The sequence below is a fragment of the Artemia sp. Qi Xiang Cuo genome, chromosome 2, assembly GCF_049724085.1.
Source record: "Artemia sp. Qi Xiang Cuo chromosome 2, ASM4972408v1, whole genome shotgun sequence".
Classification (NCBI taxonomy): domain Eukaryota; kingdom Metazoa; phylum Arthropoda; class Branchiopoda; order Anostraca; family Artemiidae; genus Artemia; species Artemia sp. Qi Xiang Cuo.
Genome location: NC_142795.1, coordinates 12,226,109 through 12,252,278, shown reverse-complemented (window position 1 = coordinate 12,252,278; position 26,170 = coordinate 12,226,109). Strand labels below are relative to the sequence as shown.

General features: G+C 33.7%; 1 protein-coding gene across 3 annotated transcripts in view; it reads right to left on the bottom strand.

The window, feature by feature from the left end:
- LOC148954908 (protein DOP1A) overlaps positions 1-26,170 on the bottom strand; it is a 160,533-nt gene that overhangs the window by 31,588 nt on the left and 102,775 nt on the right. For 2 of the 3 annotated variants that reach the window (XM_089099104.1, XM_089099111.1), the window contains exons 11-16: positions 25,398-25,642; positions 18,213-20,253; positions 11,725-11,865; positions 10,505-10,735; positions 5,696-5,867; positions 3,842-4,082 (exon numbers count right to left, since the gene is read on the bottom strand). In XM_089099104.1, coding sequence (XP_088955230.1) covers positions 3,842-4,082; positions 5,696-5,867; positions 10,505-10,735; positions 11,725-11,865; positions 18,213-20,253; positions 25,398-25,642 — 3,071 coding nt within the window. The remainder of the gene's footprint in view (positions 1-3,841; positions 4,083-5,695; positions 5,868-10,504; positions 10,736-11,724; positions 11,866-18,212; positions 20,254-25,397; positions 25,643-26,170) is intronic. The other variant, XM_089099118.1, reaches the window with a different exon arrangement.

Sequence of the window (26,170 nt, the reverse complement as noted above, 5' to 3'; positions counted from 1 at the left end):
TTTAACTTCTGCAGAACAATGCTTTGAGAAAAAAAGCTCATTTAGCATACTTTATTTTCAAAAAAAGTATAGTTTTCTAGGATAAACTATCGTCTCCACAGTAAGAGGGAAATCTTAGCCCCCTCAGGACCCATAATGCACCCTTTTCCTATATCCATCCATATAAATCTTCTTTCAGATGAAGGGCGATCAGAAGTTAAAACCATAATCATCGGAATATTCATCCAATTCAGACTCGCATGGAAACTTTACAAATTTAGGCATAAAATGCTTTTCTGAGACCTTAGGTACCTCCCTCACTGTAAAAAAAGTCATAAGTCGACATCCGAATAGATAGTGTGTAGTTATGCGATACTCTATAGGCGATAGTTTAATTGAATACATGATCTATAATAATGACTCATTAGAGGCTATATAACGTTGTTAATGAGTAGGGGTGGTATAGTCGCTTATTAGTGATTTTTATATGATAGTTCTTTTTTGTTGTTTTTATGCCGAGGCGGGGTAGTTATATACTTCAAAAGCATATCTTCTGGAATTGTTTATTTTTTGGTTTATTAATAAACCCTAATTTAACTTAAAAAAAAACACACAAAAAAAAACAAAAAACAAACGATTCTATCAATAGTTCTCAGAAACCTTGTTTAATACGCTTTTGGTCTTCCTTGGGCCAAAATGTCAGAATCGAGGACTTTCCAGTGGCGTAATCTCTTTAGTGGCGTAATCATACAAAGGGCACTCAATTTTTATATTTGCATTTAAGTGACCTGTTTTAATATTTAACGACTATTGTTTCAAAACTATAATTCCTGGGGAAAAAACAAACACGCATGCGTGACTGCCCTTATCTCGAAAAATAAGAAATTTAACACTTTGTAGATAGTGGTTATAGGGTTTTCATACATGTTTAAATTCATTGTATAATCTTATCGATATTATATCCATTTTTGGAAGTGTAAATATTTTTTCTACCATTATGCCAATTTTCACTTCCTAATTTGCTAATACTTTAGGTAGGTAACTTTAAAATCAATGGATTATGAATAATTAGAATCTGCATAAATAACAGATTTTACCGTTATGTATATTGTAATCACAACTTCGTTTTTATCACTTCAGTTTCAAGAGTCACTCTTTACAGAGTTTGTTACTACGAACTGATTGATCCAAGACTCTGTTAAATCTGAGAGAGGCAATCGTTCCATCCTTCAACCACAGTTTTTTTTACATTCAAATTTAATATTCGTAACAACGCAGAGCGGTAATCATCCATGAGAAAGTGCACCATATTCTGCACCATATTCTATTTGTACAAATATTCTTCACAAGGAAGAAGGTGTCAGAAATATCAGAAATTAATTTTAGAGACATAATATCCACGGTTTCCAAGAAAAGATCTTCTTTTTTTACCCGTGGATGCCAAAAGTGACGTCAGGAGAAAATGCCCTCCTCCTTGGAGACAGGAAGACATAAAAATATTAAAAAATAGGAAAACGATAAATATTTCCGTTTATATGATACAAAGGCAAAACTCCTAGTAGCCCTTACCCCCCCCCACCACTAATTCAAGATTTGTTGGCAGAACTCACTATACCTCCTTCACCTCTTCCCCTTTTGAGCTGGCAAGCCCACGAATGAACTTTTTTACGTTGCACTAAAACATACCTGTATGAAGAGGGAAAATATCACACAGAAATGTTCATTAAAGGCAGAGTCGAGAAACATTGAAAAATGTTATATTTTAGCCCCCCCCCCCCACTTCTCCTCCTGTATTAATCTAAAGCCTGACAGAAAATTAAAAATGTTAGCACAAAATTCACTTTTTCAAGCTTCAGGCAGATACACCCCCTCCCCACCCATAAAAAAACAGTATTGACTCTCCTCCATAGCAGCTGCTGCGCAATCATACACCATTGTACATATGTACACCATTGCACCATGTTTTATGAATCATAAAACGAATCAACTCTGTTAAAAGAAGCTTTCAAAGAATTATCTATATTAACCGTTTAATACGTATTTAATTCGTATCTTTAGAAATTATTGCACCACCAAGCGGCATTACTGGCTCTTAAAGTGGGAAGCTCAATATATAATTTTTCGATAATCTGAAACCGATTGACTGTCTCAGCCAATCAGTCAATTATCAATTGTCAATCTATTCAGTCAATTATCAGGTGATATAATTTTGATCCTCTTGGACTTAAATTGTTGTTTTGACCACAAAATGGCCGAAGACACCACTTTACTGTGGTGTTATAAATTTTGTTGCTTAAAAAAAGGCACCAAAGCTTTCAGTTTCCGTCCAAACAATCCCTCTTCTAAAATTATAAAATCATTGGTTCGATACAATCACTCAAAGAAAAAAAAACAAAAAAAAACAAGGATCCGTCATCATTCTTCTCCAGAAAATATAAAATTTTAAGCTAAGGTCTTGAATCTTCTGTAACAAGGTTCTCTAATCTTTTGAACTTGATGGTGCAGTTTCAATCAACATCCGTCCGTTTGTTTGTTGCTGTTCTTTTTTTTTTTTGTATTTTTGGGTGGTGGGTCACTTTTCTGAAAATTATCTATTTTCTCAAGCCTATGACATTTAGTGAGTGACTTTAATTTAAACTTTATATATTGCACCACTGCGTCTTTAGACATTAAAAGAAAGCGCGTGTCTCGGCTTTGAATAGCAATAGAATACGAAAAACATATATTTTACGTTTAAAGTTTAAACGTACCTCCCATTTACATCAGGAACGAAATTTGTCCCCCCCCCTACATATATATATATATATATATATATATATATATATATATATATATATATATATATATATATATATATATATATATATATATATATATATATATATATATATATATAATATTAGCTTTTTATTTTATGTAAAGCAGCATTTTATGAAAATCGTAGAAGATAAAACCAAATAGCACAAAATGACATTTAAAAAAAAAATAGAAAAATGACAAAGTAAAAAAAGAGAAAATTTTTTTTGTGGGCGTAGCGCCACTCTTGTAAGTTACACTCTTTGGTGCCAGCGTTATTTTTGCAAAACTAATTTTTGCTATTTTTTGCAAAACACGGACGTAACCTTATTTTTTTCCAGGTTTAATTGCTTTGTATAAGTGCTGCTTTTTTTTGCAAAACAGAGACATAACCTAGATCATTTTCCCGGTTTATGTTTTTAATGCTAACCCAACCCAACCACAACCCATTTGTCAACCCAACCACAAATCTAAATTTTAATAACCTAGTCCAGGTTAGTTTTAACCTGGACTAGGTTATTAAAACCTAGTTATTAAAATCTTCTCTTGATTTAAACTATGCCCTTCAAAAGTCAAGTTGTGAGCACCTGTCTTGTTACACAGTTTGCACCTCCAAAATTAAACTTCCACGTTACTATTCTTTTTATCTTTTCGTTAGAATATACTATTATTTCTTAATTCAGGTCTTGAGAGCAGAAGTATATTAACCCTGTTATACAGCTAACACATCTATATACATAAAAGTGCAAATAGAGATAAACTCCTTTTTAATAGACAGTGATTTTCACGAAGAGTGATAAAATTTCACAAAAAATACTAGATATTTCGGTCACATATGCAGTGACCGTCATCAGTAGTAAAAAAAAAACGGTCACTGCATGTGTGACCAAAATATCTAGTATTTTTTGTGAAATTTTATCACTCTTTGTGAAAATCACCATCTATTAAAAAGGAGTTTATCCTTGTTTGAGCTTTTATTTATCGTCATGGAAAGGTAGTGTGGTCTCCGAAATAATTTAAACATCTAGAACTTCTTAAATAGCTAAAATTTTAAATTATGACTTACCTGTGACCCCGTAGATAAGGCACAACAACAGTCAGAACAGAATTAAGGATATTAGTTGATTTATCCCGCTCCTCTCCTGAGTAGAGCATATCCATGAGAGAAGGGAAGATTTCCGCTAGTGCCTGCAAGGCCAGTAGTGCACTCGCACCAGCATCGGACCCACTTGGGATAGTGACAGGAGATTGGCCCACTGAGTTGGAGAGGGCTGAACTCGAGGCAGACCGTGAAGGGGGATTTGATCCTGCAAGCATTATTTGTCATAAACGAAATTAGAAAAAATCATTTTATTTTTATTCTTTTTTTTACTGACAAATGGGCCACAAAACACACAACAGTTGAATCTCCATATAGTACTAACAAAACAAAAACAAGCATTACCGCATTACATTCACAACAAGTCCCGACACAAATTAGCGTGTTAGGGACGACCCCAAAAAAAACCAAACCCAAAACAACTATTAATACACTTCCTTGGAAAAAATCACTCCTCTCCTCCCCATTCCCACTAGCATTGCAGCACAAAGCCACCCGAGGTCAATATTAAAGTACAAAGCTATTTCATCTTCTTGGCTATATTTACTACGAGAGTGACCACTCCTTGAGCGCCTTGCAACACTCAGGTTTGAGCTGCAGTCCTTAAAGTTGTCAGGCAAGATTTCATCAATTACACTGTCACAGGGTAAGTGAAAATAGACCACATACAATTTTCAATACACTTAAAGAACATTGAGGAAGAAAGAAAGAAAGGAAGATGAAGAAGTATAGAAAAAAGAAAGAAGAAACAAAAGAAAAAAGAAGATGACCTAGTATCGTCACCGTTTTATTTTTAAGTATTTTCTTTTTTTTTACCATATCCTTGAGCACAAGAACAAATCCTTACAACAGAAGTTTTTTTAAATGCATTTAAAATTTATCTATCGAATTTTTTAAATCTTCTCGAACTTCGAGTTTAAATGTAGATATAAATAATAACACAAATGCTAATCTATGCACACAAAATAATAAAAGAAACAGTAAATAAAGGAGAGAGTAAGATAGCAAAATAACGGAGGAGAAAAAAAACGCGAGTGAGATAAATTGTAAAACTGAAATGACAAAAGCGAGCCGTACCTTCATACTTGTTGCAGATAACGTGATACCAAATTGAGCATTACTTGAAAGGCTTATTTGAAAATCAGGGACTTGAATGAGAAGTATTTTAGAAAAACCTTAACAATTTAGCGTAAAGAGCAAGGGCTGAGGGAGGGGCAGCCCCGAATATACGGAATAATTTCTGTTCGTTTTAATTCTCAATGTTGCTCCTTACTTAAAAAACCTGTTTTTTTATTTAATATTATTAAAAGAAATCAAATTTTAGTTTTCAATGTTGTATAATAGAATAATGAGAAAAAAAAAAATAGAAAATGTGTAAACGCACGAACATTGGCCAACTAACATGGTCTTGTCTTAAAAGGGTTCAGGGGGACGGTACCTCTATCCCTATTTGTGGCATTGTTTCTTCGTTTTAAGATTGTCTTGACTATTCATTTTAATTTATTTTTATTTTAGGATTCACACATTCATCTATAACAGTATATGCTGTCTTTATATTTCATACGATATCCATTTTAATTTTAATTTGTTTTTGATTATTCATAATAATTTTCACTGTGAAAAATTTCAGTCATCCAATGTCAAAAAAAGAAAAAAAGTAAAAGGACGTTTATATTTTTCCACATAAATTGCAATTATTTACTTGCATAAGCCGTTAGTTGAAAAGAATTGTTATAATACTTATAATAATTGTACATACACAAAAATTTATCTATATGACATACTTGAGCTTTAAACTGTGTTATTCTTTTAAATACTTGCCTGCACTATCAGTCGATTCGTCTTTATCTTCATCCTCATCAAAACTGGAAATCAATACATTCCCAGCAACGCGAGACGGAAGTTGCACATCTCTTTTCACGGCCAAACTGCGTCGCAGCCAGGTAGTCTGTTCAAGACATAAGCCGGCAACATTTAAGCATGCCTCAACTAGCTAAAAATATAATTTGTATTTTTATCCCAGCAGTGAGGGAACAGCAAAAAATTTACTTTCAAAATGAGTGTAAAGTTCATGTTCGATTTATTTTCACCATAGTTTTCAAAATAGAAAACGTCTTTCCCTACCTAGGCTTACCTTATTTTCCTGCATTTTATAAATAAATAGCGACACAGAAAAAAAGCAAATTTTTGAAAATATAGAGTAAATGTTGCAAAATTTATTAATATAAAAAAAAAAAAAAAAAAAAAAATCAAACAAAGCTTGGAAATCTGAAATCAATGGTAACTTTTCAGCACCGTTGCCAACATGTTAATGTCTACTACTACTATTTTCAACAGTTCCTGTTTTTATGAGCCATCTTTTATGTTATTTTGGCGTGGAGTAACAATAAAAATATGGTAAGTAGGTTCTTGCCTCACTTAAACAGTATACTATCTTGGTGTGAGTCTAAGATAAGAATATGGTAAGTAAGTTGTTGCCCTACTTAAATAGTATACTGTATTGATGTGAGCCTGAAGTGACAACATGGTAAGTAGGTTATTGCTGTACTTAAACAGTATACTGTCTTGGTGTGAATCTAAGATAAGAATATGGTAAGTAGGTTGTTGCTCTACTTAAACAGTTTACTGTATTGATGTGAGCCTAAAGTGACAACATGGTATGTAGGTTGTTGCCCTACTTAAACAGTATACTGTACTGATGTGAGCCTAAAATGACAACATGGTAAGTAGGTTGTTGCCCTACTTAAACAGTATACTGTCTTGGTGTGAGCCTATAATAAGAATAGCTGTTGCCCTACTTAAGCAGTATACTATCTTGGTGGGAACCTAAAGTAAGAGCATGGTAAGTGGGTTGCCGCCCTTGTAATTTCTTCGATAATATTATTATTATTACTATCCTATTATAATTATTCTATTATTCTATTTATGTAATTTATTAATAGTGCTACTCATTTCTTTTTCTACTTGAAAAGTGAAGTTAAAGACAAATCGAAGTTTTGATTTCTATATTCTTCTTATGTTCAATCGTTCAATTTCAGATGGACCCAAAACATTTTATTTGTAGAAGATGTTTATTTGCAATTAATTCTCTTCTATTTTATCTGTAAAACAGCAACCAGAATAGGAAGTAACATTTCAGGGAGGTAATACTTTTTCTTCTAAATTGTCGAATACTCAATAAGGAATATTAGCAATTACCCCCATCAACACTTTCTTGATCTTGAAGTTACAATATTAAAAATATCCTGACAAACTTAAAAGGAACTTAATATCTATTTAAATATACACAAGAAAATAATTCAAGGAGTTTGAAACCAACTAGCTATATATAGATAACCGACTTATAATCAAATTTAGACTATTAAATGGATTATTATTATTAATTTTGTAAAATAAAAATAATTATAAATACTGTGACCAAAATCTTTTTTGCCGTAAAAGCGTCATCTACGAAGAATCTTTCTAGATGGCGCTGTCTCAACAAATGATACGTAGAGCATATTTCGTTTTGTAGTGACGCAGTGTGTTTGATCTCGGCTTGGTAATAGGGGATCCAGAGTTCAAACCGAGCTGCAGCAACACACTGCAGGGTACGGAATTTGATTAGATAATACGAAAGCGTCCTCTATAATATAACACATATAGGATGTATTACATAATATAATTTTAATTAGTGAATTAAACAGATTAATGTGATGCATTTATCTGTAAATATTTCTTACTTTGTTTCTTTTTTATATTGTTCGATCGGCAAATGAGGATATTTGAGGAAACTTTTTTCCAAAAATTTTGGAATTACAAACAATTATTACTGTCCCAACCATAGAATTTAGACTAAGGTATTTGTGTTGTACTTTTAACCGATTACATATACCCTAAATGAATTTAACAAAACTGAAGATTTATAAAAAAGACGAGGATATTCGCTACTATTCCGCCTAACAAATGAACCTCAATTGAGGAATTGCTGTTTTGAAGGCAAGTCATAATTTTTTCCTGTAACTTCACTCAAAAGCTTTAGATTAGTTGTCTTGTGCTTTTTCAGGGTATACCCTTACCAATTTGAAGAAAACTACTGAGCTTTACAAAAGATCAAATTTTGAAATAGACGTTTAAATGTCGAGTCAACCTCAACTAGTACATATTATTGTATTTTAAACATCGACTTTTATCAGTAGCCAACAGAAACAATCCATGCACATGATAATCTGGAACTTCAGTAGAAGTGTAGGTGGAAAACTATAAAGTCCAAACTAGAGGGATTATGGAACAATTACGGGCAAAAGTCCGAACAAGGGTCTAGGGGGCAATGGATTATTTTTTGCTGTTTTCATCACTCTTTTTCTTCGGGATTCCCGAAAAAAGCAAATAAAAAATATATATTCATTACAAAAATACTCATAAAGAAATAGCAGAGCTGTAGAATACCAAAAAAACATTCCATTTTCCAAAAAACATTACGGCATTGTTTTTAGCCTGAGTTCTAAACAAGGAAGAGCATAAAGTATTTCCATTCCATCTTGGAAACTTAAAAAGTATCATCACTGTCCCATCCAAAGCTGATATGTGATATTTTCGTACTTGTGAAATAATTGTCAAATATGGTTTGCTACGTTGTTCTCAGAGGGAAGACCAAAAGGGCAATGTAGATCAGGCGGTTCAAATTGCGGTTGGACAAACCTTTCCCTTCTGACCCTGAAAACTGTTTATCAACCGGTTTTTGGACACTGTTACTGAAGTGCGAAAATACCAAATACAACCTGGAGGTTGATAACGACGGTAATTTCCCACTAATGCTGGGTTTCCCTCATTTAACCTCGATTAATCGATAGGAGTTCATGAGAAATTATTACATTAATACTACTACTATTAACAACTCACCACAGCACAAAGCCGCCTGGGGGCCAACACAGATACGCACACTCCTCTTCAAATCCCAGTATCAGAAGAATTACATTAATAACGTATTGAATATTCATTAAACAACAAAAAAAAAGAAATAAAACAAATTGTACTAAATTGATAGAATAAAATTTGGAAAAGTATAAAATAAAAGTCCGTGCTAAATAAAAAAAAATATATTATATGCGAGAAAGTTTCAATATCAAAGATAATTATGAATAGGTTGTACAAAATAGTTAAATTGTTGCCATGTTAAGGATGCTACAAAAATATAATTATCCAAACGGAGTTTATATAAATGTGAGTTTTTGTTTTGTTTATATTTATTTTGTTTTTATTGCATTTTTCTTTTACCCTTTTCTCTTCATGTTTTCTTTAAGCTAAAAATGTCAGGTTTTTTTTTGTTTGTTTTTTCTCGTCGATAAACGTTTCCAGACGTGAAGCCAAAATATTCAGACTTTTTTTTATTATTAATGCAATTATCTTTTCTCTTTTCGTTTTCACTGTTTTATTAAAAATTCACAACCATTTTTTTAAATATATTGATTTCGTTTTAATTGTAAATAGAAAGCCAGTACGGTCAAAGATATTATTTATTACAAATAGAATAGCCAAAAACAATATTACCATAAAACCTCCATTTACAAGGAGTCTTTACAGATAACGTTTTCCTACAAAGGAGACAGAGGATGTGTCATACAACTCAATTATCATCAGTAATAATTGATTATTTGGTATCATTTGCGTTCTTAGAAATCAATTCAGTCACAATTAACAACTTGGTTCCGTTTAATTACTCATCCAGTTATAATTAACGTTCAATTATTTAGTTCATTCATAATTACCCAGTTCAATTAGTACAATTAGTTCAATTGTAACTATAAAGACATTAACTTATATAAACTAACTCACAGAATTACAATTAATTCAATTTGTTTACAATTAACTTAAATTAAATCATTATTAAGTTACATTAAACTAAAATTAAGTTCAATAAACTATTAGTAATTATAATTAATTCAGTTATAATGTTCAATAATATTAACGTTCATTTATTAATTAACGTTCAGTTATAATTAATTATTTGATTTATTTCGTTCCTATAGAACAATAGAACCAAGTAAGATTCGTTTTATTAAAAATACAGGCAAGATTACAACGCTGGATCCTTTTATAAAGAAAAAGAATTTTAGGGGCTTAAGTTGTTCTCATCTGCCTCTTTAGGCTGATGGTCCTAGCAAAAAATTAATGATCATTATTGATAATTGGGTTCCGAAGTTTTTGAAATTTTGTAGTAAAACGTAACCTGAGGGCAAAATTGTCCAACTAGTCAGAAGTCGTTCTGAGAAAAACGATTTTGGATGTTCTTTTTCGATATCTCCATAGTCCAGTTAATAAAATTGTATCAGATATAAATTATGTCACTCGTGGGATAATTTGATTCTCAGAATAAGTGCTGAAGGGTCAGTTTGGAACCGAAAAGACTGAATTTTCGGTCTAACGTGTCGGTTTAAAACCGAATTTTCTGTTGTTAAGCAACCGAAAAGACCATCCGAAGACCATTGTCTTAACGAATATATATTGATTAGGTTCTGACCTAGACAATTTGAAAAAGCGGGAAAATAATTCTAAAGGCCAGAGATTTAAAATATTATGGTCTTTTAAAAAATGGGATAATTTGGCTCTCAGGTGAAGACACGCTTAAGCAAAATTAGAAAAGAAACTTACTTTACTAAAAGCTTCTTGTATTTCTTTTTGATTAGTCTTGATGATGACCGTTACTTTTGTTACAATTAGTTCTAGCAGTGCTAGACCTAGGATCATTGCGTTTGGTGAAAAGGATATGGAATCGTTTAAAAGAGTAAATAGGGATCCTTGAACCTCCATCAGTTGAACTAATGACAGCTTGGGTAAGTAGGCCATCAGGAACTGAAGAAGACTCACCTCCAAGGAAAATTTCTAGAAAAAAAGGGGGACAAACTTATTGAAACTCAAAGAAAGGAGGAGAGTCTATGAGGATAAAAATCCCAGAAACAAAAAAGCAAAAGAAGCTATAAGAGAAAAATCATAAAATTAAATAAAGAAGAAAGAAGAAAGTAAATACACATATCCATACCAGTTCTCTATCATACACCTAATAAGAAGAATTTTACAATTTGGTCTTCTGCTACCTGGATATGGCTAAAAACATTATCTTTTAAGGCTTAAGACTATTATATATTATTTAAGGCTAAAAACAAGACAGCTATTGATTAGGCTTTCTTAAAGTAACACTAAGTCAAAACCTAGAAAAAACGAAGGAAAAAGAAAACACCTGAGAAGAAAAAAATCCTAAAAAGCGAAAAAAAGTGATAAAATTCTGCTAATTAGCGGCATAAAAGAACATATGCCTCCTTCCTTTTCCTTTTTTCAGTTTTTGTACTCCGTTTCTACGATTATAGCAACGAAACTTCAATTTGATGGGTTTATTTTACCTACTTAAAATAAAAAATATTTTGTTGGCACTAAAAAAAAATAATAAAATTTCAGCAGTGCTTAGAAATTTTCCCTAATTTCCTTACTCCAGACGGTAGAGGATAAAAGAGGATAAAAAAGGTGCTCAAAATTTATGTTCATTTATTTTTATGTTTTTCTGATATAATCATACAATGTGTTGTAATCTCTTGGCTTTCGGCGTGAAAAACGTGAATTAGAAGTTTCTACATTCTATTAGAAAAATTAAAAAAAATTAAAAGAAAAACACTAATGATATCCCTTATACTTTATCGGACACAGGAGGATTTCTGAACGTATTTATGACATTTGAAATAAGTGAAATACGTTTTGAACCTTTGAAATAAAAAGTGTAATATAAAATAAATGTAATTAAATAAGTATTTGAAATAAATGAAATTAAATGTAAAAGTGACTAGAGAAAAGTGAAACATAAAATAAAAACAAAAACTTACAGGTGATATTCCTTGCACTTGAGGGGGATTTTTGAACACGTTTCTTACATTTGAAATAAGTGTATCTGGAGGTAGAACTTTCATACTAGATATCATATTTACCAGATCTTCTTGACCATTGCTAACTTCAATACTTGTGACCTAAAATGAAATTGGTTTATCCTTCTTATCTCTATCAAGTTTGCTAAAGGAGATGGAGAAAAAAAAGAGCAAACAAAAAAAAGGGCTTGTGCAGATTCTTATCATTTATAAATCGGGTTCAGTTCCTGGGAGTAAGAAGTAAAGAGTAAGTAAGTAAGTAAGGAGTAAGAATAGGTCAACTCGTCAAATACACTAACATCCCCAAAGCCGTTAGTAGTGAGAGATCTTGTTCTATTTTACAATCAAAATATTTTTTCTTTAAATTTTAAACGTTTGATTTTTATACTTCAAATTTTTTCATAATAAGTGAAGAAGAAGATTTAGCAAAAAATAAGTGATATCAATGTTCTGGCAAATAACCAAAACCACATAAGACAAACTAAATACTTCCGTAAAACACAGGTTATAGTTTAGTTATACACTAAGTCTTCCTCCACCTCTCTCCTTTTAAATCCCAGTCATAAATGGTAAAGTGGATGGTTATGTCAAAGAAAAAAAGGAGAGACTACTTTGCTATAATTTCATGATAAAAAGTATGCTTTAATTCAATTGGTTTTCATTTACGACGTATTTTTTTATAAGCCAATCAAATTCTTACCTATTTCTAGAGACAAAGATAACTCCACCTTTTAAAAATTTGATTGGTTTACAAAATTTCTTATTGAAATTTTAAGCCAGTAAGAAGGACGTGAAGTTTTGAGTCCACACATTTTTACAAGTAGTCCCTCTGTTTCTATACGGCTGAGCATTAAATGGAACCAAGTCCAAAAAAGGTAACTTTTAAAATATATGAAAGTTTATTTTCGATTAATTTTTTATGTTAGTATAAACTCACCATATCCACGACAATGAGGAGCATGGTAACTTTGTAGTAAAGACTGAAAACAATAATTAGTTGCTACAAGAAGGTTGCTAAAATAAAACAATAAGTTTATTGTCAAAAAATAGGCTTATATTTTATTTACAACTTTGAGTTTATTTACCCATTTGTAATGCGTCTATCACTTCTACTAAACATATTTATGCATCTACCCAACCTTTTTTTCAAACAATTCAATCTAAGTAATTTTTATGAATTCATTGGATGATTGATTTAGATGTTTATGTTGCTTGAAGTTTTTGTGTCAATTCGTTTTGTTCTCATATATTTCTCTACAGTGATTAATTTGTATGCATAGAAGATCATAATTAAATTATTATTAATTAAAAACAAAGTGAATTTGCTGTGTGGAATGGTGATTAGATAATTTAAGATTACTTCCACAACCACAGACAGATATTAACCAGCATGCAAATAAAAACGTAGCTCATAAATACACTAAACACATCAAGTTGCAGTTATGTTCGACAATGACAAAAAAGTGATTTGACCCCCATGCTCACTCATTGACCGAACATATTTCAAACCTTACTCGATTGATTGGAGGGTGGATCCAACACTACAATGGGTAACACTTACAGGAGATCCTGATCTTCAATATGATGGATAAAACGTCTGTTATTGACTATTGTTTACCTTAGTCAACTTAGTATGTAAACTATACTCTATAATGATAACTTTCTTGGGCCAGAAGCTTTAAAAAAATCCCAAGATTAGTTTCCATAAGCAGCTACCTACAAAAGGTATTTCCGATGGAACACATAATAAAATAATAAAATTAAAAAAATTGAAACTAATAAATAATAAAATTTAAACTAGCGTATTTATACAAAACAAAATAAATACCTTTTCGGGTCATTCACAAAATAATGAACTTCCGGATTATTCACTAGACTATTTTCAGAGAGAGTTCATTGACAAATTTCATTCAAAGTCTTGATGTAAATTTCCTTCCTTTAATCTTGCCCAAATGTAAAACAAATTTCTAATGAAAGTGGCAAAGCCTTCCGTGTCTTCTAATTACAAACCAAATATTGAGCTTATAGCTGTTAACTGGGTTGACAGCTACCCCTCCCCTCCGTACCCAGAGGGGGGTAGGGGGTTTGAACCCCTCCCGAAATGTTTTTTTGACTCGTAAAAACGTAACAAAAAAGGATTCAAAAGATAATATTATTACTTCTCTCAACTCGTTACTAATTTTATCGCACTTTAATCTAAAACTGGGTTCATCTTCCTTCTACAGCTAAAAAGTTCATGTAAACTAATTCTTCTTCTTCTTAAAAAAGAGCACCTGGAATCCTAAACGGACTCCTTTCGGCTTCTAATTGCACTTTTCCTCTTCTTCGTTAGAAATCACTAGGACTCCATATTTGGTGTCTTTCTGGCTCCCAAGTTGGTTGATACCCCTCCATGGCATTGAAGTTATGTTCTTCCAAGAGGGGGGGGGGGAGAAAACTAACTTGGCTTTTTCATAAGGGAGTCGTTCATGAAGGTGTCTTAGGGAAGAAAGCTAGGACTGCAGCTAAGAATATTAAAGCTTTATATTTAATAGAAAGGAGAAAGGACTTGTACAAGAATTATCCGAGTGATAGATCATATGAAAACAAAAGGAATGTAAAGAAAGTGAAGAGAGCATTAAAATATGAACTAAGGACGTGTAAAGTGGAGGCCATGGATAAAATTGGCGAGGATCTGGAAGATGCAGCTAGACAGCATAATAGAAAAATATTGTACTGCCAAGTTAATAAATTGAGAAAGTAGTCAATCGGGACTTGATCCAGTTAATTATAGGAACGGGGCCACAATTAGCGATAAAGAAGGAATGAAAGAGAGATGGACAGAACATTTTGAGAATTTTCTAAACCGTTGTTCTACTACCTCACCATTGTTTTAAATTCAAAGCGCTATTCATCAAATTGAATTCAAGAACAACCTTGCCAAATTTCTTAAACTGGAGATCAGGGGCGTAATTTGCTATGAGGAAGGGAGGGGGGAACTGCCCCTTACAGACCCAAGTCCCCCCACCCCAAGCCTCGATTTGCCCCCCCCCCCCAGCTGAAATTTAGTTTATGCAGAAAACAGTAATGGATACAGACTTTTGCAAATTTGTAGGTATAAAGATATAGTTATAAACAATACGGTATTTGGTCATAAAATGGCTCATAAGGTAATTGATTAGGTTATAGTAAACCGAAGACTGGCAGGATCAATACAAGATATTAGGATATATAGGAGTGCTGCTATTGATGTTGAAAGTATAGATCATCCTCTAGTAGTGTTAAGGGTTAATTTAAAGCTGGAATTTAGGAAGGGCAACCACCTCCCGGAAAGTTAAGTTGTTCGTAAACTCCAGGATGATAGTTTGAGATAAATTTTCCAGGAACAGTGGAATACTAAACTTAAGAGTTTGAAATTTGATAATGTGGAATATGGTTGGAATAATTTTAGAAAAACAATTTGTGAAGTTGCTGAAGGTGTCTTAGGGAAGAAATCTAGGACTGCAGCTAAGAATATTAGTGAAAAAGCTTTATATTTAATAGAAAGGAGAAAGGACTTGTACAAGAATTATCCGAGTGATAGATCATATGAAAACAAAAGGAATGTAAAGAAAGTGGAGAAAGGATTAAAATACGAACTAAGGAGGTGTAGAGTGGAGGTCATGGATAAAATTGCCGAGGATCTGGAAGATGCAGCTAGACGGCATAATAGTAAAATATTGTACTGCCAAGTTAATAAATTGAGAGAAAGTAGTCAATCGGGATTTGATCCAGTTAAAGATAGGAACGGGGCCACAATTAGCGATAAAAAAAAGAATAAAAGAGAGATGAGTAGAACATTTTGGAGAATTTTCTAAACCGAGATAGAGTTGCAGGAACAGATATAGAGGAAAATGAAAAAGTTTGTGATACCTTGGATGTGAAGGAAGATTTTTTGTATCGAGAAACTAGCGACAATACAAAAAGGATTAAAAAATAATAAGCTTCCGGGTACTGATAGTGTTGTAAATGAATTTATTAAATAAAGCGGATTTGAGGTTAGAGATAATTTATTAAAGAATATGAATATGATTTTTGAAAGGGGAAGTATCTAACGATTTTTGGAAAACCTTAATAAAGCCACTTTATATAAAAGGTGATAAGAGTGAGTGTGATAATTATCGAGGCATTAGTCTGGTCTCTGTAGGTAGCAACTTACTTAGTAATATGATACTTTTCAGACTGAGAGATGCTGTAGACAAAGTTATAAGAGGAGAACAGTGCGGTTTTAGAAAAGCTAGAGGATATGTGGACCAAATTTTCACTCTTAGGTTAGTAATTGAGAAGTGCCTGAGTTGTCAAACACCTTTGGTCCTCAGTTTGATAGATTATGAGCAAGCGTTCGATTCTGTTGATAGAAGAGCTTTAGTGAAGGTTTTATCCTTGTAAGGTATATTGTATGGTACCAGACAAATACATTAAAGTGATTAGTGCTGTGTACGAGAATAACACTGCTGCAGTTAAGGTAGGAAATGAGGTTAGTAGCTGGTTTTGTATTAAATCAGGAGTTAAGCAGGGCTGTATTCTATTCCGCTTTAAATGGATTATTTTGATGGACTTTTTCTTAAGGAGCACAGGAAAAGCAATGGGAGACCACGGAATCAAATGGGGAGGAAAAAGTCTCCTGAACTTAGTTTATGCTGATGGACTTAGATCACATTTTCATCCTAGATGGAAGTGTGAGCAAAATGAATGAACTTTTAGAGGTTTTGCGAGTTCAGGATGCTAGAATAGGTTTGAAATTTAACGCGAAGAAGACCAAGTTACTAAGTCTAAGAATAAGTGAAGATGAAGAGGTGACATTGGGAAATGAAAGATTGATCAGGTGGGCAGCTTCACTTACCTTGGTAGTATTATTAGTAAAGATGGAAGGGAGCAGTGAAGATGATAAAAGTAAAATAGCCAAGGGCCAGGATGTTTTTTAGCAGTTAAAAAAAGTTTGGAAGAATAGGAAGATAAGTCTGCAAACCAAGATTAGAATATTAGAAGCTACAGTGATGATATTGGTCAAATATGGCCCTGAAGCATGGGCACTCCGAAAACAGGATGAAGATTTGCTATATGTTTTCCAGAGAAATTGCTCAAGGATTGTTCTGGGTATCCGGCTGACTGAATGTATTTCAAACAATAGGCTGTACGAAAAATGTGGTTCAGTACCGCTCTCTAGGGCTATAATGAGAAAAAGGTTGAGGTGGCTAGGGCACGTTGTGCGGATGAATGATGCCAGATTGTCGAAGATTGTTCTTTTCGGCCAACCGTCTTGTGCTAAACGGAAAGCAGGTCGTCTTCGTCTGGGGTGGGAGGACGTCATAAAGAAAGGTTTAAAGGAAATGGGAATTTCGTGGGAAGGTGTAAAAAGGGAGGCTTTGAATAGATTGGGGCGGAGGAAGAGCTTGCATAGCTGTGTTGGCCTCAGGCGGCTTGATGCTGCTTTTAGATGTTAGTAGTAGTAGTAGTAGTAGAAAATCTTGTCAAAACTAAGATAAGCCTGCATAATTCAAGAATCCAAAGGAACAGGTCAGTTTTCTTTGGTATATCTTTGCTTTTACGATAATATATGGACAATTTTTCAGTTTTCATTGTCATTATCACTTTATTTGGAAAAATTGGCTCCAACTTTGCCTTCCCCAGGAATTTAACGAAACTACGCCACTGCTCGAGATAAAGAAACAAATGAGACGAACTTTAGGATGAATATTCTTGCTTCTCTAAGTCATTAACCGATTTTTCTCCGCTTAAAATCTAAAATCCGATTCCTTTTATTTATACAACAAAAAAGTACATGCATATTATTTCAAAATACTTTTAAATTCAAAGATTTGATTTTCAATTTGAATGCGAGAATTACTTTCACGAATTTCTCAACTTCGAGAAGAGGGATAAAAAAAAACGATGGACAAATATGGAAAAAACAACAAGGATCCTCCGGCTCAGGAGATCCATATAGCCAAAGCCATTATCAGGTCACGGCCAAAGCCGTGACCTTATAATGATAAACATTTGCAATTACATATTATAAATACTGCATGTGTTACATATATAAATTAACATGTTACATCTTTAGAACATGTAAATATTAACAAAACATATGCATTAAACATACACAATGGCATTTAGAACTCCAGTTGTAAGTTGCATAGTTCGATCAACTGCTTTGAAAAAAATTAGCGCAATTTAATTTTTATTTTGTTTATATAATGGAAAGGTAGAGTGGTTTCCACATTTATCTATAATTGTTTCTTAATTTCTTAAAAAGAACATCATTTTCAGGCAAAACTAAGGGGTATAGATACATCACTAAGTCTCTTTTTAATTTTGAAGGATTTAGCATCTGATCCTCTATTTGCTCTGTTCAAGCAAAGAGCTGAGATAAGCTCTGAATATTCAACTTACTTCAGCCTATTTTGCACTTACTTAATAAAGCAACTAACCTTTCTCGTCGTTACCTTCGTTTTTTGATCATGCCAAACAAGGGCAACCGCACTAAGAAAACTGAATAAGCAATTGCACGAAACTGGTCCAAGAAGCTCAAGGATTTTAGTCCTCAAAACTGCACCATCCCCCGGCGGTCTTTTCTTGGCTGTTTGCCATATAATTAGCGCACACTGAACCAATCGAGAAAGATTTGCTAGTAGAAGTTTTTTAGATACGAGTACCGGATCACTTGCTTCAACACTATCGTCTTTGAAGCCAGGACTGAAAGCGTGTAACAGATTACTCAGAATCTGTGAGTTACTGACCTCTGTTGATTCTGACCTTTTACGGTAGCTTCCTGCGCCCCCATAAGCAGCTGGAATGCTAGAAGAGCCACCTATAAGGGAGTAATGCGTAACAATAGTAAGCGCTTCAAGTAGCTTTACTTCAAAGTCACTGTTGACATTTTCAAACTCCATAATTTCATCTAGGAATTCAGTAAGCTCTCGAAAAAGAAATACGGTAATTGGCGGCAGTCCTGAGCCAAGGTAAGGTAAACACTTGATAAAAAATGAAACGAAGTCGTTGTAGTTAAGTTTGAAGGATGGATCGGCAAAAGCTTGCTCAAACAGGGTTATGAACACAGGTTGAAGATAAATTGGCAGCTCAGGCTGATACTGGTTATTCTTCAGGGCAGGCACTTCCAACTTTCTTGGTATTAGACCTTCTAATGTTGAGTCAAGTATAACAAGTTGAAGCAGTAGTTCAAGCCCGGATGATATTACTGATCGACAATTCAGTGTATCTCCTTGATACTGATAAAACAATGTGTTCAATATGATTTTATGTACTTTGCACCTTTTATACAGATCATTGATATAAGCAACAAAACCAGTATTACTATTCATAATAAGGTCAATTAGATTCCTGGTAATAAGTGTCAAGGCACGGAAACTTTTTAGCTGTATATTTGTGTTTGACTGTAATGCTTCATTTGATTCCTCTTCTTCTAAAAAAGAACGAGCAGCCCCGAGTACACTATAAAGAACAGCATCCAGATGCATAAAACTTCTAAAAAGCGACATTGATTCAATTATAGACTTATCATCTGAAGTTCGACCAATTAAATTTATTCGGTAATTAGCTAGTTGTGATAAAAGTTTCTTTGATTGTTCTTTGTTGATAGCACTAGCAGTGAGTGACCACAAAACAATCTTCGGTTCTAAGCTGATGACCTGACATAAAACTTCCAGGGCATACGAGATATTCTGAAAGTCAGGCATTACAGTATAGACAAAACCAAATGACTTTCGAATATCTTTAAATTTATTTATCTGCTTTTCTTCTGAAGATGGACTGGTCAAGTCTTTGTTCATAACACTATACTTTGGTTTATAGAAAGGTTTCACTGATAATTTAGTTAAAGCGCTTTCAATAACTTCATTCAGAACTTCTTCAATAAAACAAAGGGGTTTTTTCTCAATAGGAAATGGTACAATTTTTTTGTTCAAACCTGAGGCGTCCCCAACTGAGTGGCGTCTTGTGTTTCTCTTGTATATTTCTTCATTCAATCGTGGCACACTGGCACTCCTTATATGTGCTTCTTGTCCAACCTCCACTCCTTCAATACTTTCTATCGGATTAACTAACATTGAGACAGGTCTTAAAAGCTTTTCATTAAGGATTTTACTATGGATCCAAGGAAAATTAACTCCCTTACTATCAGGAAACTTAGCGTCTTCAGTGCTATTTCTAGACAGGTATGAATTCTCCTTACCGTGGGGCGATACATAAAAGGTCACATCACCATTAACTGAACCAATAGCACGTATTTTTGATTCAATAGCTTGGTCGTTTGAAGTAATTTTACGAATCTGAGGGATGTGCGTAGCACGAGGATCTCGTCGAACAACTGAAGGACCCACAAGGCTTTCAAGCAACGGATTAAATATTCGAGCAATATCTCCTTTATATATTTTGTCAAGGAGCCAGGTTTTTGATGTTTGTTGGACGGTGCAAGATGGATGACTCAGAAAATCGAAGACTCTAAACAAACACCTGAAAAAAAAATATTGATCCAATAGGTTTTAGCTAAATATTTTGCCGTTCAGAGAAGTAGCTTTTACTAGATTTCAAATTCAATCAAAATTTGTTTACTCAGTTTGTTAAATTCAAATTTGCTAACTCAGTAGTTACACGTGATTGAATTTATTCAGTTAAAAACTTTCCCTAGTGCAAAAATACAGGTTTCCATCAATAACATAAAAACCGAAAAAACTTTTTTGTCAAAAAACACAAAATAAAACTATCTCATTATTAAATTGATATATTGACATTGATATATTTACGGAGGGATTTCGCCGAAACTATGATATTTTGAAGGTATACGTCAAAACGAAACTTGTTATAAACGGAACAGGATTTAGTTTTAGCAGAAAATATTGTGCTCCCCGTGGAAGGGGTCGTGTTTCAGGAGTGTGGCAACTTGGAAATATTTACCGTCCACTCGTGGGCTATTCTTAAATTATTACCAAGATGATGGCGCAAGTTCCCCTGTTTATTTTTGGAAGTCCTAAGTTTAAAACTTATTCAGGAATTAGGCAAAGCGTGGTTTTCCTTCTCTTACAATAACAAAAATGTAACCGAAACTCTAATGTCAATATATATAAAACAAATATAAAACATTTTATACACAAAAATATAAAAAATAAATAAAAACAATTTTTTCCTTGACCAATTTTAGATCTATTCACACCTGAAAATCGCTAAATTCTAAGATTTTTCTTTCGGTTGTTTCAAAATTATGAAGCTAATAGGACAGTGCCATATTTTTGTCAGTGGTGCCACGCTGAATCGTGATGAAAAAAATAATCAAAACTAATTTATCAGATATGACAACGCCTTGTGTCCAAAAAAATCAATAGCTTAAGAATCTGAGCCTTGTTTAAAGGCGACCCACATCCAACATGGCGATACGGGTATGCAGATTATAGTTTTGAGTGCCGTGTTCATCACGGGCGAATGTCTTCTCGGGACCAGTGTCTAATCATGCTATTCCGGAGCGTCATAAATTTGAGGGATGCGTGTCCAATACGCTTGGAACCCGTACAAAGGAAACGCCTTAACGGATTGCTTGGTTGAGCACGGAGAACATGAAAACGACTTTGTCAAACGCGCTCAAAACACGCTTCAAAACTGGCGCCTGAAAACACAACTCTGCTGATTTCCAAACCCAGCTACACGTTATTAAGCAGGTAGGTGTCATGTGTAGCTTATTTTTTTTCTGATTTTACATCTAGGTTTCTTGTTTAAATTTGGAACCCGTTACAACCGAAACAACATAAAAGCACGTGGACATCTTTTAGAATAAAAACAGACTTCCAGTGTTTCCTAATTTTTAAAGCCAAATACAGTTGTGTAAGTTTAAATTTAACAAATCCCAACATTCAGACTTCCTTTTCACTGTTTTTGGTCCTTCAAGTTAATTTTTGTAAGTATTCTAAACAATTAGTTTTGTTTTAACAAGAAAGCAATGTCAAACCGAAGATACGTATCCGTATTATATACGAGTGTTGATTTGATTCAGAAATAAGATGATATATTAATTTCAGTAGGTAAAAACCTTTAATAACAGCAAACAAGGTCTCGAAACAGCAAACAAGCAAACAGCAAACAGCAAACAAGGTCTCGAAAGTCAGTATATCATCATATGATGAATAAATAATTTAATTGAAATATCATATTGGAATTTATTTACGCTAGATATGTTTTTCTTTTGTGTTTGTTCGTTTTTCACTTTGTTTTTGTATAGCGTACGTTTTTTTTCACATTTTTCTTGCCTAATTTAATGTCTATTTAAGCTGTTTTTATTTTGTTTCCGCCGTTGATAAAGGCTTCCAGACGGGAAGCTAAAATATTCAGACTTTTATTACTCTTCATAGAAAAAAAAAATTTCACTGTCTTGCTAGAAAAATTTTACCCGTTTTTGATATTTTCCTTTCCCTTTAATTTTTAATCTGAACATTCAGACGTAAAATGAAAGTATTTATTTCCATCCGTTTTCTTGCTGTGAAATTGCAGACTTTCATTCCCCTATTTCGAGTTTTAAAAACCAAAATGTAAAACTCTTTCGTCAAATCTTGATTGATCTAATTCATCACCTATGTATATGACCTATTTTTCTGTGAAATTTTGAGCGTAGTATAACACAGAAGTAATATTCTCTGGCCCCCGTGCCCCATAAAGGACGACAGCTTCCAAGGGTTAAAGCTCGACAAGTCTCACAGCGTGAGCAGTTTATGCTAGAACATTTGAAGAGCTTTGCCTCAGGCTTAAGCATAAATAATACCTATTACCCCTTTTTCCCTTCAGTATCCCTTGCTCTTACGGTTTGTGAGTTTTTTAGCCCTTTAATGCTTTGAAATTTTTTAACTTTTTTTAAACTACATATGTATACGATGTAGATTTAGTGTTTCAATTAATTGTGTTATCGGGTTTTTTCTCTTTTATTCAGGTAGATTATTGTTTTTCTTGTGAGTTGAAAGCACACATTTGGTGAATCACTATGTGAATCATAAACTGTGAATCACTTTGTGAATATACCTTTATCTAATCTTTAAGTATTTGTATACTTTATCGTTTTTTTTACAGAGCTTCGAATATAAGGGAGCTTAACCGGAAACAAAATTCGAATATCTATAGCGTGATTTTTGTCCAGCGCGGATATACTAAATTAGTGAACTAAACCTGCCTTTTTATAAATTCATCTTTTTATCTTTAATTTCTTGTATTATTGGGCTTCAATTTTTAGTTTTCCAGGGGCTGAAAAATAAACCATTAGTCTTCATTACTATTGATTCCTCATATAAGACTCAAAAACTAGAGGTTATGATTTTTCTGATTCTTATTATCTAAAAAAAGTCTAAAAAATTCCTATACCCTACTCCCCTCATCTTTGAAGAACTTATGCTTATCCTTTGCTCAGGATCTGCTTGTTTCAAAGGTATATTCAGATCGAATTTTCTCTAACTGAAAGAGGATTATAAGATTGTCCACCCCTTAATACCAAGGATTAAAGCCCAAAAAGTGTTTCAGCGTGAGCAGTAACGCTGATACATTCATATACACAAAGATCTACGTTTCAGGCTTTAGTGAAAGTAAAAGTAATATCCATTACCCTTTTCCACCCTTCCATATCCCCTGCTCTTAAGGGCTGGACACACGTAACTTTTTCACAACCAATTTTAGCAGCTCCATGGGCAAACGACAGCAGTAAAAAAAAGCGCCCTTTGCGCGAGATTTTCAAAACTAAACATTATGGACATCAATAATTGCATGACTGATCTCAACTTACTTCTTTTGATTTTCTTGCTGAAGAGAAGGAAACGATTGAGGATTGAAGTACCTCAGAAAGATTTTTTTTTTTTTTTGATGATCACGATCAAATTCGGCACCAAAAATTAGAAAAAATTTCAAGCTGCCATTTCCTTTGTAATTCGGTGCCGATTTAGCAAATCGGTGGGAAAAAAGCTAAGCGTATCCAGCCCTTTATAGCTGGTGAAATTGTATTACTTGTTTTTACTCAGTTTTATGCGCCTTTTTTCAATCTTTTTAAACTAAGTTTTTCTACGATGTAGCGTTAATGTTTCATTTAGTTGTGCTATTTGATTTTTGCTATTTTTTCTCGAAGTTTGTTGTTTTTCCTTCTGAGTTTAAAGCAAAATTCGGTAGGTTCTACAAACATGAATGACTTTTACTTTATCTTATATTTAAATATTTTCAATTTTCTTTTTTTTTTGCATAGCTTTAAATATAGGTGAGCCTAACTAGAAACGCTGTTTTAAGCTCAGGAAACTAAGCTTAGTAGATCAGCACGCTGAACTTTCAATCCTTCGATTTGGCTTGGAACGGGAGTCAGCAGCACGGCTCTATAAGCTCAGCCAGAGTCGACCTAGCTTCAAAAGGGTACCGGAAGAAGTTTCAGGGGAAAAACAATAAAACGTTGGGTAATTTGTCCCTAGCTACACAAAGCATTCCCGATCGAAGGTTGGTGCCTGCGCTAAGGGGACCATTGGACTGCATGCAAAAAAGCTTCTTTTTTTTTACTGGAAACTAAATTCAAGTATCTATGATGTGATTCCTTTCTATCATAGATACACTAAATTAGTATTTGTTGAGAACTTTGGCCCCTTTTGTTTCAGAAAAATGCCCTTTTTATAAATTTATCTGCAATTTCAATATATAAACCCCGGGATAGGCTTTTATTATTAGATGTCTGAAGGAATCCATTAAATAGTTAATGTCTGAAAAAGCCAGGTGAGCGATGACTCGTAGAGCTTAAATTTACAGCCCGAAAAGCTTCAAAGGATGCTGGGAGTTTAATTTGATTCGGCCATTCATTGCCTTTGGTCAGAGCTAGGTGAACCTCCATGCCATGAGTAGAGGTACTTCGCGTAGTATCTTCTTTGATTGTACGCGTTTTTTTAGTTAGTTCAGTTTGAGTTCTTGTACAGAGTGAAGAGTGAATACAGATAAGAAATCTTTTCTTTATATCTTTGACCATTTTGATTGGCCTAGGTAGGGCCGGCAGCCTTCAGCAAGGCTGAGATTAGATTAGATTGGTACAGGAAAAGAATCTCACACTAAGCCAGAGATCTTTCCTTGAGGGGGAATTGGGGGAGTTCAATCTTTATGGTACATGGGGCCATAGAGTGTGGCACTCTGATAAGACGCGAAAAGTACACTTACCAGAGAACCCTGAGGGTTGTGTAAACCGCCAGAGACGGTAAAAGCAGAAATCCGTGGCGCGTAGAAGTTGCACTGGCTTTTGGGGTACCGCCAGATTACTCTGATGGCATTAGAGGTTTTTCCCCAATTTCGATGGCGAAGGCCATCCTCTTTGCCCTCCCCCAATAGTATTCTAAATGTGTTTCTTTTTCAATATTTCTTTTTATTTCCAATGTCTTGTGTTTTGCATTTAGAGCTTTTCAGTGAGTGAAAAACGAATTCGTGTTCTTCATTTATATATTCATCTTATATGCTGTTCTTCATATTCCTCTTTACAAGGCTACATAAAGTTGAGAAAATATTTTTCTAATCGTACGAAGACTCGTACATATACCCCCCCCCCCTTCTTGCACAGTTCAAAGCTTAGTACCAACCTTGAGCATAATTACAAAATTTCAATTTCAAAATTAACTTACTTTTCAAATGATCGATGGGGTTTAGACGCTTCGTCAGCTTGTCCGTGCCTCCACAGCTCTCCAAAGTGGATCAAAACGTCTGTATGTCCACTATTAGAGCAATCTTCAAAATCAGTCAATATTTCATTCTCCATATATTGGAAAGTGCCAATAGGAATAAGAGCATGAAGCTTGTAAGCTGCCTCCGATGCTAGTTTCTTGTCTGATGAACTTTTAACACTTGCCCATATAATTTGCGCTAATATCTATCAAATACAAAATTAATACTTTACTGGACCAAAATCAACAGTCTCATTATTACAGATCACTGAAGTCTATTCTATGTTGTTTGAAACACATTCCAATTAAAAAACACATTTTATTGTTCTATTCTATTATCCTATTATAATAGAATAATATTTTTATTTATTAGAAAAATATTTATCTTCACTATTTTTATTTATTATTTTATTACTGTTCTGTTATTATTCATTTATACATTTTATTGTGTTGCAAGAGCAACACTTGGGCTTTGCCCTTTTTTTCCTAGTCTGCCGAATTCAGCTTAATACTAGAAAAGGGTAAGGGCTTAAACTCCGTGGTTTTTACGGAAAGTGTGTACCCCAGTCCGAAGTGATGAATATAAAGTTAAATTTTGGAAAGCTTAGTGCAATTTTTGCCTGTGGCCAGAAAGGATGGATTTCGTTAGCAATTGAGCCAAAGCTTGCAGTATGTGAGTTGAAGTGGAGTTTCACAGTTTATCTCGAAGAAGACTGTCTGAAGTAATGCAGACA